This window comes from Arvicola amphibius, chromosome 5 (assembly GCF_903992535.2).
Source record: "Arvicola amphibius chromosome 5, mArvAmp1.2, whole genome shotgun sequence".
NCBI lineage: Eukaryota > Metazoa > Chordata > Mammalia > Rodentia > Cricetidae > Arvicola > Arvicola amphibius.
Window position 1 is genome coordinate 39,987,563 of NC_052051.1, and position 18,530 is coordinate 40,006,092.

At 41.6% G+C, this 18,530-nt stretch overlaps 1 protein-coding gene across 2 annotated transcripts in view; it reads right to left on the bottom strand.

Annotated features, from left to right (window-relative positions):
- Positions 1-18,530, bottom strand: part of Plcb4 (phospholipase C beta 4) — a 363,836-nt gene that overhangs the window by 53,501 nt on the left and 291,805 nt on the right. For both annotated transcript variants that reach the window (XM_038331031.1, XM_038331032.1), the window contains 8 exons: positions 16,282-16,390; positions 12,266-12,476; positions 10,559-10,652; positions 8,266-8,345; positions 7,687-7,771; positions 5,373-5,463; positions 4,346-4,441; positions 1,618-1,718 (listed from right to left, as the gene is read on the bottom strand). In XM_038331031.1, the coding sequence (XP_038186959.1) occupies positions 1,618-1,718; positions 4,346-4,441; positions 5,373-5,463; positions 7,687-7,771; positions 8,266-8,345; positions 10,559-10,652; positions 12,266-12,476; positions 16,282-16,390 (867 nt within the window). The remainder of the gene's footprint in view (positions 1-1,617; positions 1,719-4,345; positions 4,442-5,372; positions 5,464-7,686; positions 7,772-8,265; positions 8,346-10,558; positions 10,653-12,265; positions 12,477-16,281; positions 16,391-18,530) is intronic.

Consider the following 18,530-nt stretch of genomic DNA (forward strand, 5'->3'; position numbering starts at 1 on the left):
GAATCAACTGGTCAGATATTTTTGTTATACTAGCCCAGCCTAAGACAGCATGGATGAGGAAACATTCTTGGGTCTTAGTGGACATCTGTATTCTCAAAATACTCACAATTCCCTATGATCAGAAATGGATACTATTTCTTTGACTTTTCTATCAGACAAAAAATAAATCTATCTTCCTACCATCAAACCCTCCTGTCTACATCTTTGCCTACTGTTTTCACAAAGCAAACATCCCTACTCTACCAAGGACCACACCTCCACATCGCTATGATCTCATCTATGTTAATCTTCTCAAGGAGTTCCCAGGCAGCTGGTGCTTCTCTCACTTGCAATACCAGTGACTCCCTTTCCATAGCACTAAACATCATCTGGATTCTAAAAGAGCATCTCTTCCCTACCTCACATTTCTTTCAGGCACCAGCCCATCACTTGTTCCCTTCAAGGCAAAGCTCTCAAAGGCAGAAACAATGCCTACTGCTTCCTGTCTGTCTGCTCCGCTGTTCCCTTTACTCCAAGCATGCTACTGCAACTTCTCTACAACTTCCCAATGACCTTCATGCTACCAATCTAGTGGACATAAGTCTTCATAGCCAATCACTCAAATAGCATTCAAAGCCCAGAACTCTCCTCTTCCCTTTGGTTGGCTGCTGGCAAACCCTGTTTTTCCTTCCTGGTTCCTCTCCTGTGAGCGTACGTTTGACTAGGACTCCACTTGGGCCTTCTTTTTCATCTCTCATAACTCATCTCTGCTAGTTCCAGGACTTCGAACATTATCTCTCAAACTTCCATCTCTTGCTGAGCTCCTCTTCTAGATCCAGGAGCTGGTGGCATGAGTGATGATGAGAATGAGAATGAAAGAAATGCAGCATGGCAGAACTATACTGCGTGGATAAGGCTACCATGCACGTGGCACCACTGCCAGTTCCTTCCATCTTTGGTGAGTACCTGATGAAACAGGCGTTATTACCCTCATTTTTCAGATAAGGAAGCGAAGGCAGAGAGAGGTTAAATAACTTACCCAAGGTTATTAAGTTATTAAACAGGACATGAGGCCAAGGAATCAATTCTCCTCTTGGTACTTCCACTATAATAGCTTACAGACATCTCCAGTTGTCTGTCCCATTTGAAACTGTGGAGTCCTGTCTCATGCAGTATTCCCACTCCAGTACGTGGGACCACGACCCTGTTTCTCTAACAAGGACTCCAGGAGGCCTTCTTGCTTCTCATTCCTTCACCTTCACCATTGCTTATGTCCTTGACACCCCTTGGAACATTCCATCCTCTCCCTTTCTAGTTCAACCACTAGGAGCTGTTTCTGACCAATTAAAAGCCCATCCTCAATATTTTCCACACTTCTGCCCCTGCTTTCCTTTAAAGGAGAGTCCACAAAGGGACTATCAAAGTCTTCTATTAGATCATACTCCCTCCCCCTTTTAAAGTTTTGTGTGAAAAAAAAAATTCTTAAGTCCAATCCTGATCGCACAGCAGAGAGTTTTGTCCTATATAATTAGAGGGAAGACACGATACCTGATTCTGCTGTGGTTGTTACAGCCCCAAAATTCCACAAAAACTGTCACCCTTAAAAATCATGGAGAATAGGGACACAAAGCCTCTGACCTTCTTGACGCTGTTGGCAACTGCTTCCTTGTGACTGAAGTCATCAGCAGACAGTTCACTTCCAAATTTGTACTCAGGGTGGGCTTCTTCTTCTTGATCAGCTGCTTAACAGACAGGGAAAAAAACTATGAAGTTGACCTACTCAAAATGATGCTTAACAGACAGGAAAACAAGCAAAAACTATGGAGTCCAAGTACTCCCAAACAGTCAGACCCTGGCCCATAAGCCCTGGCAAACATGAGAGAAGGCTCCCATGACCTACAGCATCCAAGATTTATTTGGAAACCACCCGCCATCACCATGGAGACTCTGTTTCATGTACAGGTGCACTAAAGAATAAGAGCACTTATTTTACTGGGGGCTATATGACAAGGAAGTATACCATTGGTAAAAAAAAGATATAATTATTATTAATGTTTTTCTTGTTAATTTATTCTATTATTTATGTACTTTGTCTTATTGGACTGGAGATCAGTAATGTCATACAGGCTTTTAGTTATCTTCTTTGAAACTTAAGATGCATTAAAGAACTAGTTTCTCTTAATATTCCTTTTCTAAATTTTAAGACTATTGTTGACATATATAAAATAAAATATATAAATATGTATCAATACTTTATTTTTAAATACCATTTTGCATTAATTTAAAATCTTTGAAAAATACAACTATTCTATACTATACATCAAGGACAGCTGCATTGATATCTGACCTGTCACTTGCCTGCTCTCTTGAGCAAGGCAGCCCTAAGATTGCTTTGCCAAATGAGGTAGAGACAAAGTGATGCATCAGCTCCATGCATAGCTCTTAAATAATATAATAGCTCCTATTTCCTGCATCTAGGGCCCAGGTTCTTGGATTCTATAACTTAGTCAATGTGTTGTGAGATACTGAAACTACTATAGAGCCCACAAGGGGATACTCTGCTCAAAAGACCAAGCTAAGCTCCACAGATAGTTAAATCTATGAGCAACCTTGTCTAACTTGTTTATAAATCTTAAAATAATGCCAGCTCCAGATGTTCACCTGCAGGCAAATGTATGAAAAACCCAAGAAAAAACAGCCAAATGAACCCCTGTGGCTCACAAAATCATGGGAGGTAACTATAAGCCACAGGCTCGAGCCTCCAAATTTGAATGGTGCAATGTAAGATACAACCACAATAGGAACTAACGGAATGACACTAGAGATCTTTGGCCTCTTCAATCACACTAGGCACAGTCAAACATAAGAAAATCAAATGTTATGTTTTTCTCTGGGGTTGGAGTTAAACCCATGGATATTCACCTGCTTGATTAATGGAACCTCCCCCACAGTCAGGATCTTTAATAAGGGACAGTGAGTACTATTCGGTTATTCTGACAGCTTTTAGGTTCAGTCTGCGTGTCTAATCTCCTAAAATCAGACATAGACCAGCTGTGTGGGTAACAATGTTTCTACAAGTACTTTCTCCCAAGTCAGGCTATACATCCGTGTTTCTGTTAAACCAATACAAGTTTAAGTCATTTGGGCAGATAATTGCTAGGATACATGATCAACGGATCATTATCTAAAAACATTCCCAAACATTCAAAAGGCCCATTGATTGCTGTTATTACTAATTATATTATTTTTCAGTGCAAGGAACTAAACCCAAGGGTTTGCTCACATGAGGCTAACATGCTACTTCTGAGCTATAACCCCGGCAGCGATCTTAAACAAAACATCACGGCTGGCAATATAGACAAGGCAAAATAGGTGATGGCCAATATTCAAGTATTTTAAGCAAGGCTGCCAGGAAGTCTGGTGGGAAGGCCTCTTGCATGCTAGACCTGTGCTGTATCATTGAGTTATACCCAGTGTAGATCATTAACTAATTAATAAAACTTGTAATGTGTGCTTTGACTGTCAAGTTCCCTGTGTGCACATCAGCCAATCATGTCATTAGGGTTTTCTTACCCTATATTCCTTGTCTCACTAACAAGACTGAAGTTCATGCTTTTCTTTATAGATAAAGAGTATAGAGTGGACCTTGCAAAGGGTCCATTCATTAGTCCCTTGCCTAATATACAAGTGACTCAATACTGAGTCTCTGTCAATCTTTCTGAAGAGCTCAGTGCACAGTAGGAAGGGAGACGACTAAGCCACTAATATCCACTGTCTAGATAAACTGGAAATAATAATATCTGAAGAAAATACCAACCTCCTCAGAAGATTAAAGCTAATCAAAAAAGTACTTCTGAATATTAAGCAGGAAAATGTCATTTAAAGGGGTCTGTAAAGAGAGATGAATATTTTTCTTGTTTCTAATATAAACATTTTTGTAACGTGTAGCTTGAAATGACGACTCATTGCTCTATTATGTATTATGTGCATTTGTGTGCATGTGCGTGTGTGTGAGTGATGTCAGTGTGGAGGATGGTCATGTGTGCTAGTGAGACTATGTGAAAGGGGTGTGTATGGGCCCCCATGCTGCCTGTGGAGGTCAGAAGACAACCTTGCCTGTCAGTCCTCACCTTCCACCTTGTTTTGAGACAGGCCCTCCTGTGTGTTTTCCACTGCTTTTGTCAAATAGCTGGCCCAACAAAGTTGCAGAAAGTCTCCTGTCTGCACTTCCCGTCTCCAGGGGAACTGCAGAGGGTCATGGGAAGCGTGTGGCTTCCACGTGGACTCTGGATGTTCACACTCAGGTCCTCATGCTTGCATGACCAGCATGTACCCATGAAGCCATTTCCCCAGCCCCGCAACTCACCGCTTTCTATCTCCTCTTCATTGTCATCTTCTAGGATGTTCGCTGGGGCGGCTGATTCTCCTGCTTCCATCATGCTCTTCAGAGCTTCGAGCTGCTCTGTTAGTCAAATCAGACAAGCAGACGGTGAAGACGCAGCCTCCTTATAGAAAATGGGGGCTTTAAGATCAACACGGAGGACAGGAAAAGCAGTATGTTACATGGGCACCTGCTCGCTATGCTCTTATATCTTACACATTCCTATTGCTTGTGTCTTTGTAAGGATTGTGAAGCCAGCCTGTTACAAACACAGGAGGGAAGATTACTGGACCATGGGTGAATCCCCTCCCATTTCTGATCGCCAGGTTTGGAGGAGGAACCAGTACATAAAGGCAGATATCAAACGTTCATAATTTAGAGAACCTGGTATAGAGCAAGATTTAGGAGCAATAACAAGGACAAGGCAGAAAAGCGACACGCATGCTAGAGATCAACAGAACTTCAGGGTAAGAGTGTTTACAAGTAATATGGCTGGGATTATTATCCTGGTAAATAAAACACAGTAGGAAACAACTCTGCATTTTAGAAATGGAGAAACACATAAAAGGATAATGTATACTATACAATTAAATTGTCAAAAATAAAAGCAAAATAAATAAGTCACTTTTTTTTCTTTTAGTATACATACAAGTCAAAGGTGGACCATAGTCAGCACTATAAATATTCCGGCAGAAGGGATTATTAGATACCACCAATGTGAGTGTCAATGAATTCAACTGTTATGAAACTATGACAAGGTATGTAATAATACAAACACTGTTTTTCCTTTTTCCTTTTCCTTTTGTATTTCAGCACATACACATACGATTAGACGTTTCCCTCTGCATGGGCCAGTTGTAGAAATTAAAGATAAACGAGAATGCAGTGACGTAATCCTGGAAAGTAAATGTTATCTATATCCCACCTTCCCTTCTCAAATCTACAGGGAGTTCTAAATCACACTTCATCCAGGCAGCTCAGGTGCCCAAAGATACAAGTGCATTTGACTTACTTTTTTCCACTTCAGGTTTCAGCCTTTTATTTTTGATGAGTATTTTTCTTTTGAGGTCATTAGGGGATGGTAAAGGCCTGCCTGGTTCAAGCTAGAGATATACAGAAAAAGTTCAGTTAGTGACTTCACTATTTTCCAGCCCAGAGGCGCCCTGGAATCATACCAGCCAGCGTCCACTAGATGTCAGTCTGCACAGCTCTGCTTTCAGGCCTTTCTCACATCAGTTCACTGAATCCAACTTTGAGTAACGCTGCAAAGTTGGAACCCCTAATTTTCTGCGGTATACAGACCGGACCCAACTTCCCAATAGGGTAGGCTCTGATCTGAGTGGTTCTGGGAGGTGGAAGTCTTGCTGAATAGGAAGATAGGTCTTCCAAATTCCAGGTCCATCATAAAGGACAGGGTAGCACTTGATAAAGCCCCGGAGCTCCCCTCCATCTGCACCGTATCAAAGACTAAGCCTGTCTTCTTAATAGACCGACTTGGGATTTTAATAGGTTCACTGAAAGATGGGAAAGGTTTGAATTAATGGAATGTGAACTTCACTCTTGCTTCACTTTTTTGTACTTTACAGGAAGTTAAGTCTGTTTAGGTTATTTTCTGTGACCAGTGGGACTGTTCTATCTCTGATTATTCAGTCCCCACCCATCCGACTATACTCTTACCTATCCATCTTTCTACACAACTTTTTTTATCCTATGTATGACAAGCAAGTCTGTGTCTTGACTTGTGAAGACCTTTGACAGAATGCTGCCTGCTACCAGCTGTCTGGTGGAACTGGTCCCATCTCTGGAAATGCATAACGTCCCTTCATTAAGAATCTAATGGCCTTTCCCCAAAAGCAAGCCTCTTCTCTTGCCCAAGAGAACAGGAAGAGGGTCCGGGCTAAGGAAACAATAGTAATAAAATGAATTAAGGATGACTCTCAGTATGGAGTCTTCAGAATCAGCTTCCTAGACAAGGATTAATATACTGGTATACTGTAAATTGATGTGAGAGCTAGCTCTTGCACACATCAACAGAGGAGTGCAAAAAGAAGAAAAAGAAGAGGGAGCCAGTGAATGATGTGTTCCTTAGATGCTATCACTGTGGGCACCTGAGTGGTACACAGGGAGTCTTGCTGGGGAGCCCAAAGGACAGAAGAGAACAGGTGTCCAGAAGTAGCCCCTGGGAATCCAGAGTGAGGGGACTGATGGAGGTGTGCATTCTCAGACACTCTGGCCTGTCTCCCTTATGTGAGGAGAGCCTGACTAAGGTCCAGAGGTCACATCCAGCCAAAAGCTGTAGGCACGGTCAGCCAACAGTCAGGCCCAGGGTGGGGAGAGGGGGGTGCTAGGAGGGACATGGGAAACACCTGCTCTGATGCTTCAGCAGGCTGCAGAGTCAGGTGGGGGGCAAAGGATGCAGCCTTGCCTCCCCAGGGCTTTCAGCGGCCACACCCACCTTTGGGAAAAGTTCATGGTTAAACCAGCCAAATTACTCACATAGCAGAAACAGCATCATGTCATCTACTGTCCTGTCCTCGAATTACTGTCTAATGCTCCCGTGTCCGCAGAAGGTCTGAATACCCCAATAAAACACTTTAACGTTAGTAAGCCCTCTTTCTTGTGTCATCTTGCTACACTGCATCTTGTCCTCTGGGACATTATGTATCCTGACCAAAATCCAAGGAACTCTCTGGAACAATCGCACATGCATTCAGACTTCATAAAGCCCTTCTATGAACTGCAGACTTAATAAAAGCCCCTTTATGAAGAAACTGGCAGGTATACAAAGAAGCTCAAAAATGGCCATGTGACTTTGCCTGGATATTTATTTTGGAGTTGGGAACTTGAACTTTGGGCCTTGTGACATCAGTTTGGAGGACTTCCCACAGCAACAGGCTCCCATGAGGTCTGAACCCTGGGTTCCCATTTGTTTACCTGGAGGGTTTTAAAAATACACCTGCTTGGGCTGGGTCAGTTAGCAAACACTGGAGGCAGGGGCCCTGGTGCAGGTGTTTTTACAGGTGTCGGAAGTGACTCAGTGTGAGGCCAGAACTGGGAAACACAGAGAAGCCTGGCCTCTGGACTTGGAAGCTTTATGAAATTTAAAACTTGAGACCTTAAGAGCATCCAGATTACACTGAGTCACATGTTTACTTTATGCTCCTCTCGACATCCCTCTGAAGCACGATAAAAGCTTTTTGTACCAGAGAATCTAAATAAATATGAAAATCCTTAGTATTTGTTCTCCAGTGCTACTTGACCCCTGGAAAACACATTTCAAAACAAATCCATTCATGCTGGAAATATGGTTTGCTAAAAATACATACTGGATGTGATTCGAGGGCTTGTTTCAACAGGAGATCCCCAAATAGATCTTCACAATACTTGGACATCTTGTACTGTTGATATTTGCTGGGGAGAAAGAAGTGGCATTTGTAAAGTCAAATGTCCATTAACTCTCCGAGAACGAGACATCCATCCCTGTAACTAAAGACACCCACTTTGCAAAGTTCAAGGATGATTTCATAACAGCGACTGCAGCTATGCTTTTAAGTACCATACAAACTTTAACTGGTGTAACTTAAAATTCAAAACTGACAGAGGAAAAAAATGGAAAAATACCTCCTAAGTCATCGCCCAATTTTCCATCTCAAAGGAACTTTAAAGTAGGTTTCCCATTTTCTGACCATTTGTTTGGAGAAAGCATTACTGAGCCCCAAGAAGATGACTTCTTGATGGGCAGGGCTCGAATAACCATGTCCTCGCTGGAGGATTATTTGCTGCTTAGCCCATCAAACAGGAAATTACTCAGTTATTTAAAAAAAAAAAATAGGAGCGGCAGTATGAGAAGCCAGGGATCTGAAACACCACCAATTAGGGACACGGGAAAGAAGTGGCTTTCATACCTGCAGTGGTTTTCAAAGGAGAGGATTACTGGATACTCTGATGTGACAAACGCTGTTTCCTTGATGGCTTGGATCACATCCTTTAAAGACAGAGAGTGTTTATGAGAGAGAACAGATTGAAGGTACCTGACACTGTTCAGAGACCACTAACGGAGCATTTGAAGACAGTCAACTTCAACAGTTTTGACCTGGAGAACACATCTGCCTACACAACTCTCCTGGGGAGACTCAAGAGGTTTAGGTCATTGCTTTTCAATCAATGCTGTCTTTTATTTCTTCATTGCTATTAAACGGCATTACTTGAGTGACCTGCCAAGTCCTCGCTTGACAGTGAGCAGAGCCAGGGACTCTGGCCCATCCCACCCCCTTTCTGTAGTACTCGGGTTTGAATCCAGGGCTTGGTGCACGTGAAGCAAGTGCTCAACCATTAAACCATGCCCCGAGCTCTCATCAATCTCCTTTAGGAGAACATAAACTCTCTATGAGAATTTTCATCAGAGCCCAGTCTTCAGTTCCTCCCACCTCTGAGGAAATGTGTCGGTAATAACGCAAGGGTTTTGGCAAGCTTCTGATTGGCCATCCTCTGAGTTTGGAATCATTTTGGACTATAGGTCCACCGTTCCTTGTTGATCCCAATGTACTGGTGTGACAACAGCAATATCCAGTATTTCAGGAGAGCCTAGTGAAAAGTGGGTCTCCTTCTGTGGTTAAGTAGCATGTGAGGCAAAACAAGGGAGGGCTCTGGCTCCACTCTTACACTGACACCTACTCCTAAACAGCAGAACACCTCCTTATACCTCGCATCATATGAAATAGAAATGCTGTGTCCGACGGCTGGCCCACATGTCTGTTTTAGAACAAAGGACTTCGGACCAATGCTTCTCCAATCAGAGTATCACACTATAAAATGTCCAAGTTCTTACTGGTCTGTAGCTAAGCATAGGGCAAGTTGCATCACTCAGCAAGTTAGAAAACATTTTTACATTAATTTTCCACGGAAGCACAGTTGAAATGATAAACCTGAAAGTATTTTATTGAGACAGCCTTATGAACGCAGCAGTCATTTGGGTATTATTTCTTAAAGTTTCTTCACAGGCAAATATGACCACGAACTTAAGCATCTGGTATAAGTGGTCAAGAACTATTCCCGGGGGAGAACTGTGCCGTGGACTTTGGAGTCCTTTCCTTATGGGTGACTTTTTTCCATGCTGCTTCCCCACTATCCTTGTCATTTGATAGCTATATAAAATCCGCACTTTGTCCCTTTAATATACTCTAGACTCTTCTTAGGAAGTATAACCTTGAATTAATTAAACTAATTAAAGTCATGAGACATGATATGGAGGGAATGTTCCACATACAGAAATGAGGCAGCTTGGTTTCGAAGACAAGACACTGGAGATTTCGCTAGCAGGCAGAGCTAAGAGCCATTGTTGCAGACATTGTTACTATCTCTCCTGAACTACACAACACAGCAGGCTATCCGATGTTAGCCAACACAGAGTTTCTTACCTTTAGTGGGACACCATGGACATGAGGAAGAAAACATGAAGAATGACCCATAGAGATCACCCCAAGGTTCTAAGAGGTGCTTGTTTATTAACTAAATATCCCTCTCGGTGAGAAGCCTTAGGGCGGGGTGGATTTCTCACTGGCCACAGTACTTAAATGGATGTGCTTCCTGATGGTCCTGTGAACTGTGGTTTATTCCTTGTTCCAAGTCTTTTGAAAGTATGGAGCCCAATTTGTAGCATGGCTTCCAAATTTAGAAGATGTCCTAACAATCATCCACAATACCAACCTCATTATCTCATATTATAAGGCTTATATATAAACTTCGTTTCTCTTTTTATGCTATTTTTGAGTCTTTCTGAAATAACAGAAAGCAAGCAAGAAATAGATAAGATTTTTTTAAAAAAATGGTTTTGTTCATTTTTGATTTGAGAATAGTTCTCAGTATATTTCTCAAAATGCCCCCTGCCTCAGCATCCCAAGTAACTAGGCTATGTGTACACCCAACTGTGCCAAAAAAAAATTGTTTGGGTGTAAAACTAGGTAGATGCTGCTACTAAAGGCCTTATTACCTTACAGTCATCATTTGAAAGCCAGAAAATAGCATGAAGGGAATATTATATGATTAATAATATTTTGTCTTGACTCTCTCTTTAAAATGAGAAGAAGGAAACATGAAGGTGTGTTGCTTGAGAAAATGAAGAAAGAAAAACTGTTTCCTGGATCCCTGCGTTTGCACAACAGTCTGGGAGAGCTATGGCTGTGATATTCTTAAACCCACCTTAAACAGGATGTCCGTACACATTGCTTTCCCATGAGTTATTATCGGTTCCTGATCTTCACCTTTTCCATCCCAACAGTCAAGCTCCACACACCTAGAAGCACAGTCAGATTACAACACTGAGCCTGTACTGGAAAACCAAACACAAAGTCAAAGACACATTTTCTCATAGGTCAGAACACTGAATGGGGGACATGGGCATTTTGTCATTTCATGGATGCACAGGAGAAAACTACGTTTTGTTGCTCACCCCTAGTGTCAAAAAAAGAGCTGTGGGCGAGAGTTTGAGACTGACTGGATATAATAAACAGCCTGGTTCCCAATAAAATCATATTTAGGACCAAGTTGCAATAGAGAACAATGGAAAGTTTACAACAGAGGCTGGGTTTGGATGATATTGACATTGATTTATAAACTCACTGGGTAGAATAATGTTACTTTCACCCTGCCAGTAAATTTTCTTGAGCTGGACCTGGTGGCACTGGATGGTAATCCGTTTCCTAAGAGTTTAAGGCCAGCTTGGACAAGTAGGTGAGACTCTTTCTCAATAAGTGAACTAAAAGCCTGATGTATAATTCAGCGTCAAGTCCTTGCCCAGCGGGCAAGAAGCTCTCAAATCAGTCCCCAGGGCCAAGCAAGAAGTACTCCCACTGTCTTACGATTCAGACACAGATATTGAGACAAAGCACATTATTGAAGTCAGGATGGAATTAATCTCCTCTGTAGCACTTCTGTACACAAAATGCGGTGAGCTTTAAAAAATAAATATTTCCAAAAAAATCATAGTACAACTACATTTCTTTGTAATATATTAACCTTAAATATTTGCTCTTTTCTATACAAATTACTTCCAGCGATCTCTCCTTAAAAAACTAAACTGAGCTTTACACAGCCACATTTTTTTTAATCTTAATTTTTGTATTTTAGGCAGTGGTAAGGATTGAACTCAGGACCTTGCACCACCAAACTAAATTCCCAAGCTTTTTTGTAGCATTAAATAAAACTAAATTTGTAACTACCTAGAACTAGTAGAAAACTTAGTATGGCTTCTTAAAATATATCTCTTTTCCTGTTTTACAATTTTGAGGTCATATTTTAAAAATCACAGTAGACGATTGTCTTTTGACCCCTAAGATGGCTCCACAATTTCATGTGATACCTTCTTTTCTCACTCCACATAAAATGAACATAATCTATTAAAGAGAAATGTAAATGTCCTTTTTGTTCTGATTGCTATTTCTGATTTCAGAGAAAAGCAGATTACAATAGTCTTTCTTTATCCACGGTTCAGTTGTCTAGGGTCAACACTGGTTTGAAAATATAGAATACGAAGTTCTATGTTTTAAACTGCACACCACTGTTGAGTGGTGCAGTGGCCTCCTTCACCGGCCAAGTGTCCTGCGTAGGAGTTGGATCAGTCGAGCACCCAGCACATTACCCTGTATTCACTACCACCTGTCAGCCACTTAGTGGCCTTCCTTGCTATCAGAATGTCATACAACTACAGTGTTTTATTCAAGAAACCCTTACTTTCGCTGAGTAATTTGCAAATAGAATTTCATCACAGGTATTTACATATGGTGGGGAGAACTAGGTATGAGCCATTGCTTAGCAGATCCACTGGGATCTTAGAACACTGGGGAGGTCAATGATATGTTTAAAGGTGCCACATATAGACAAAGCAAATCGCCATCTTTAGTTCCAGACCTGCACCCAGCCAGGAGAACTTGTCTGTACATCTCCACTGAAGACTTTCCTCCAAACTGCCGGCCGGTGAGATAGGTATTGTGGGAAGAACTGATGAAGTAGTGAGCCAGGGGGTGATCCATCTCCTGGTAAAGTTCTAAGCGATCTAGGAAGACTGGGGCATTCTCATCGGACATCAGATATCTGCAAAACCCATCACTTGATATGAGGCCTGGGAAGAAAGAAAATCTGAGTGGTACCGTGGCTCTGAAGATGCACATCTTTCATTTTGCCCAGCCATGCTGAGGTAGCATAAAAGTCAGGGCAGAAACAACTCCGTAGTTTTTCCCTAGACCCGACACTTTTCAGAACTTGAACAAAACACACAATTACACATTAAAAGAAGAACAATCTATGGCAGCTCTCCAAATGAAGAAACTGTGCTATGAACCACAGCGATGAGGGACGTCTGACTCTGCTACAACCATCCTCGCCTTCTGCTGTTCATCTCCTGGTTTCTCTGGTCAAGCGGGGAATATACTGGCCCAGGATCATCATGACTGGTAACTGAGAAGACCTGTAAGATGTGTGGCATTAATTCTAAGTCACCGTTATTTTCATTCAGTTGGAGAAATGGTTGCCTTTCAAATTTAAACAATTTATTTTTCACAATTATCTACAGGTTAAAGTCTGACGCTGGGGAGAAACATGGAAGCATAGGTCCCTGCTGATTTCAGTCACTTTTCTGAAGGGGGCAGGGCCTTCACGGCAACTGTGGGGTGGATGGGCAGTGTTTCACAAGCGCCAGAAGCCTCAGCCCTTTGCTTTTTCATGTAACTATTTACAAGTTATGAAGATAATCTCATTCACATCCACCGAAAAGCTCCACCGATCATCTAAAAGACAGCTCTGGGCCTCATGCACAGCTTGCTCAGGTCTCACAGCTTGCTCTGCAGGTCTGACATTGACGAAAGAACACGTAGAGATGGCATGACTGTGCCTACAGGCTGTACTACAAGTCCATTTTCCTACTGCCAAATAACAAGACTATCCCAGTTCTTGCAACACTCCCCAAATAGTTTTTCAGGTTAACTCCATGTGTGTCTAATCAAATAGATCATTTCCAGTGTTTTCAATTTTACAGAACAACTATACCACTGTGTGCATCTGAATCATTTATGCACTTATGTGCACACATGTGCATGCGTACACACACAGATTTTATCATTAACTGAATAGATGGTAATCCATAAAAAATATATACTATATTTTGGTTTTTCAAGACAGGGTTTCTCTTTGTAGCCCTGGATGTCCTGGAACTTGCTCTGTAGACCAGGCAGGCCTTGAACTCAGAGATCTGCCTGCCTCTGCCTCCCAAGTGCTGGGATTAAAGGCATGTACAACCAAGCCCAGCTCTCTCTCTCTCTCTCTCTCTCTCTCTCTCTCTATCTATCTATATATATATATATATATAATACATATATTTTTAATAAGTTGTTGCTAGATATGTAGGCTATTTCTAATAACAACTGAAGTATTACTATAAAAGTTTCTATGGATTCTGTCTTTTGCATATTCATTCATTCAAATAACAAACACTTTTGAGACACTGGGATAGGTGCAGAAAAAGAGCTACATTCCATTTTTACAAAGTTCACATATTATGGGTAAGAAAAATAAATATATGAAATATATGAAATATAATATATAATGTATAATGCACAATGTATGATATATAATATAATAAATATATAATATATGATATAATAAATATATAATTATAATGCCATATTGGAAGTGCAAAGCTAGAATGATGAAAAACGATAGTGGGATACTGGTTTAAATATGTGGCCAGTGAAATCTTTTTAAGATTTCATAAATGCATGGGGACAAGATATACAGCCACATGGAGACAAGCCATACAGACACATAGGAGTGGGTCTTTCGGGCAGAAGGTTGGGCAAATGCAGAAATCTTGATGGAGGAATGTGTGTTCTCAATTCATTCAATAAATGCAAAGAGGAATGAGCAACATCTGGGGAATGAGCTGAGCAATGATACAAGAGAGGGAGCCAAAGGCTGCATCTATTAGGGTTTAGTCCTACGTTCTTGAGATTTTTGTATTGGGAAGCTTCAGTGGGGTAGCAGAGTACACAGTACCATTGGATAGTATCCTAAAAGGCTTACTCTGGCTGCTGTGTGGAGCACAGTACTGGGTACAAAGCAGAACAAAGATGTCACAAGCCAATTGGCATTGCCCCTGGAAAGATTGTAGGCTTGAATGTCTGAAACGGTGAGAATGAGGTGGACCTCACGTGCTTTGGTGACAGGTCATAAGAGGTGTGAAAGGAATAAAATATACAGGGTGATTCCAAAGGTTCTGACTTGAAAAGCCAAGTGAGTAGGGCAACCACTTCTTAGGCTGAGAAAGAAGAGGGATGGAGACAGGAAAACCAAGTCATGCTGCAAACACACCTGTTCAATATGCAGATAAGCAAGCCTACTGCAGGCACCTGGGTTATGGTAGAGAAGAGCACTGGAGGATTTACTCTGAAAGTCACATGTTTACAGAAGACACTGAAAGCTAGAGGCCTGCATGGCACCCGCTCCTAGCAGAAAGCATGAAAGAAGCAGAGGTCTAGCATCGGACAGCCACTATTTGGAGACTGTATGGGATACTCTCTAGGGTACACACCTGCAAGAGGAAATGCTGAGCTACCAGAGAGGCACATTTTCTACTTTTTGAGCTACTCTCCCAATCCCCAGGTAGTTGTGAACACTTACAACTCTATGAGAAGTGACTGTTGAGCTGTATTCTTACATTGTTCATTAAGTCAAAGAGAGGCTTTAATTCTCTGTTATTTGTGAAAGGGAGAAGCTGCATTTTTTTTTAAAGCTGGTGTCAGTTATAATCAGGTCTTGAAAGGATTTGAGGATAGCAAAGACACACACAAATCATTACATCATCAATCACTGAGGAACAGCTGCTCTTGTCTTTCCTTTGAACAGACCACAGCTCCCTTCAAGGTGCGGAGGGGGCGGCAGGAGGCACTTCTTATTCAGTCTTGAACTCCCAATGTTACAGTTTGAATGTGAAATGTCCCTCACAGGCTGATGTGTTAGGACTCCTGGTCCCTAGCGGGTGGCCCTGTTTTGGATGTTACAGAACTGACTGGTGGGGGCAGGTCACTGCGGGTGTGTCTGGATCTGATATTTCTGCTTGCTAGTCCTGTTAGGATGTGAGCAGGTGCCTCACACTCCTGACACCATGCCTTTCTGCTACGACAAACTAAACTTTCCTGAAAAGGTGAACCCAAATAAATCCTTGAACCCACCTGAGTTGCTTCTGTCAAGTATTTTGGTCATAATGAGAAAAAAAAAAAGAGCTGCACAAAGCAAGCATAGTGACGCTTGCCTCCTGGCTGCCAAGTGTTGGTTGGGCTCTCAGGCTCCCAGGCATGTCCCTGCGGCAGGGATGCGCTCCAGCTGTCTCCACACTTTTCCTTTGATTACTAGTTGAACTACACATTGTTTCCAAACCAAAACGAAAGGGACAAAGATCCAGGAATATGGACAATTTGCTGATATGACTCTTGACTAGTGAGTGTCCTACCTATGTTTTTATCTTCCAACCCAGGGTTCAAGTATCAAATTAAGTACAAAGTTTATTATTTGTTTAGCAAAACAAAGGGGAGCAAAGGCAGGTGCACAAGATTGCACATAGAGACTGCCTTTTTTTAGCACTATGCAAAATTAAAACAATATATATGCATATACAGTGGGTTATCACTACAGTGTCCTTAGCAACACAGTACATTTTGTAGCGGTATACTTCAGACAGTGTGGATTCACTCGATAGAACATTCAAGTTAAATTAGTTTAAAAGCAGGAAAAGAATAAATTAATTACTAATCTTTGAATCTACGGTGCCCCAAAGCATTTAAGATATTTTAATTAAAATTCAAGGGTTTTAAAAGTACGTTTTCTTGTCTTAGCAAAAAAACAAAATTTAATTTATTTTTTCTCATTTATATTACCTTTTTTCTTCAAATCTTCATCAGGCTCATACATCTCAATGATCCGCATTGCTCTTTTCGCATCATAAAATGGAAATAAAATTTCATTCAGCCGAGGATCTCGCTGGTGCTATGATGAGAAAATAACTCCATTTAGACCCACGTTCCTCTTCCTGAAAGAGATTTCTACGCATATAATGTGTACAACAAGATCCATCTAGACGCTCATACTTGTAATTACGGAGATCAGACTTCACTGCCTTCCTGGCTCTCTCCCTGGACTACACTACACAAAGTTCATCTCTGGACTTATGCTATCGGAGCTGGATGGTGAAGAACGGGGTGCTGGGTGGTTTCCTCCCGTTTCAACTTTGAAGAAGACATGAAAGTGTGAGAATGGCAACTGCACTGCCGTCTACTGCCTACACCTTAGCTCAGTGACTTGTCACAAACAGGTGCAAAAAAGGAGAGCGAAGGATCTCTACGGTATTTAAAAATCTAGTATTGAGGTTACCTTTAAAAGTGAAAAGAAAAAATAACGAAAATAAGCAACCATATCAGGTACTAGGTGGCGCAAAGCCCCAAAACAATAGCAACAACAACAACAACAAAAAAAAAAAAACCCAAAACTTGAATGTCAGAAAAGTAAATATGTTTTAACCTATCTTTCTCTCCTAGTAAGAGGCTCTTGAGCACTCTGCAAACTTTGATTTCTTGGAGTCCCACGTTTTCCAAGATGATATAATTGTAATGATGAAAATGAATCAGCAAAGAATCATTGTACGTGTATATTATACAAAAAAACAAGTTTAAAATACAGCATCTCAGGGCGCCTTCTCTCTACAGCTGCACCAGCACTCTGCTCTGGAAGAAGTCCCCAGCTGAGTGCATGGGAGAAGGCTCTGATGGAAGCTGCCAATAGCCACCTTTCCCAGTCAGCACCCAAGATGCTTCTTACATTGAAGGAGCAACGCACTTCCTGCACTGAGGCTATCCTGTCTTTACCTACTCATTACCTAACTAAGCTAAGTGTGTGCATGCTTCTATATGTGCATGTGTATGTGTGTGTGTGAATATGGGTATGCACATGTCACGGCACGTGTCTGGAGGCAGTGGATCCACTAAACTTTCTTACAGTTCACTGTGGATGACAGGATTGCATAATGTCCTCTCCCAAATGAATAAAACGTAAGCTTTCAGAGACTGATGGGTCAATAAGCAGATGTGCGCAAGAATTGCTTAACGTATCATACTTTGGCAACAACTCTTTACCCAGATGCATGCACAGATTTGCAATAATATTATTGGAAAGATGCTTAAGAAGCAGCTGTTCATATGGACCTCTTTTTCTCTGCTAAGGGATGATCACCTGTAAAGGGGGCTATGTACAGAACAATACCTTTGGCCAATGAACACTTGATTTTAACTGCTAAAGCATAGAAGTCTCTAGACTCTCCTTGTACCATTTAGTTAAAAGTGTTAAAGTGAAAGGATCAATATCTTTATTGACAGCCTATCCTGATGAAGCATTCTTCTGTTGAAATATTACTGATTATGCCCATGTCTATGCTAGACTGGAAACTGTCATGCTAATAGCAGAGTTTGATACTTAAGAGGATTGTGATGAGATCTGTAGAGAAAGGGAAACTGATGTGGACAGTGGGATGCCAGGCAACTGAAGACGTGCTAGAGCCTGTAAGGACCGCTACACCCATAAGGACTGGATACAGTATACAGCGGACCCCAGTACTCAAGGGTGTTGGGGGCTGCAGACCCCTGGCCCCTTGTCTTTCTCTGCCTGCTGGAGTGAACTGAGCAAAACAACTTGTTTTCCTGTGCCTGCAGCTGGTGTGAGCACAAGGCCCTCATGAGTTCATGGTGGCAGTGAGGTGAATTCTAATGGGTTTTACAGATGTAAATCCCAAGAGCTGGGCATGGGTATCAGTTAAGGATCCCTATATAAGCTTCCCTGGAGCACAATAAAGTTGGCATTCTTGTATCAAGGATGACCTGTGTCCCCATGTCTCTGTCTGTCTGTGTGAGTGTGTTTTTAAGTCTCCAGCTTAGTTCCTGGCTTGTGTATCTTCCCTTAGAGCAGACATTGCACATTACACAAGGGGATTAAGGTCTCCCCTGGGGTGAGAGGAATGATTTAAAAGCATTCAAAGAAATAAAATCCTAACCACTCTCTAGACATCTTTCCTCAGATAAACTAGAACTAAATAAGATGGATAAGGGATGGCAAGGGATCTTTCACACCCGACATAGTT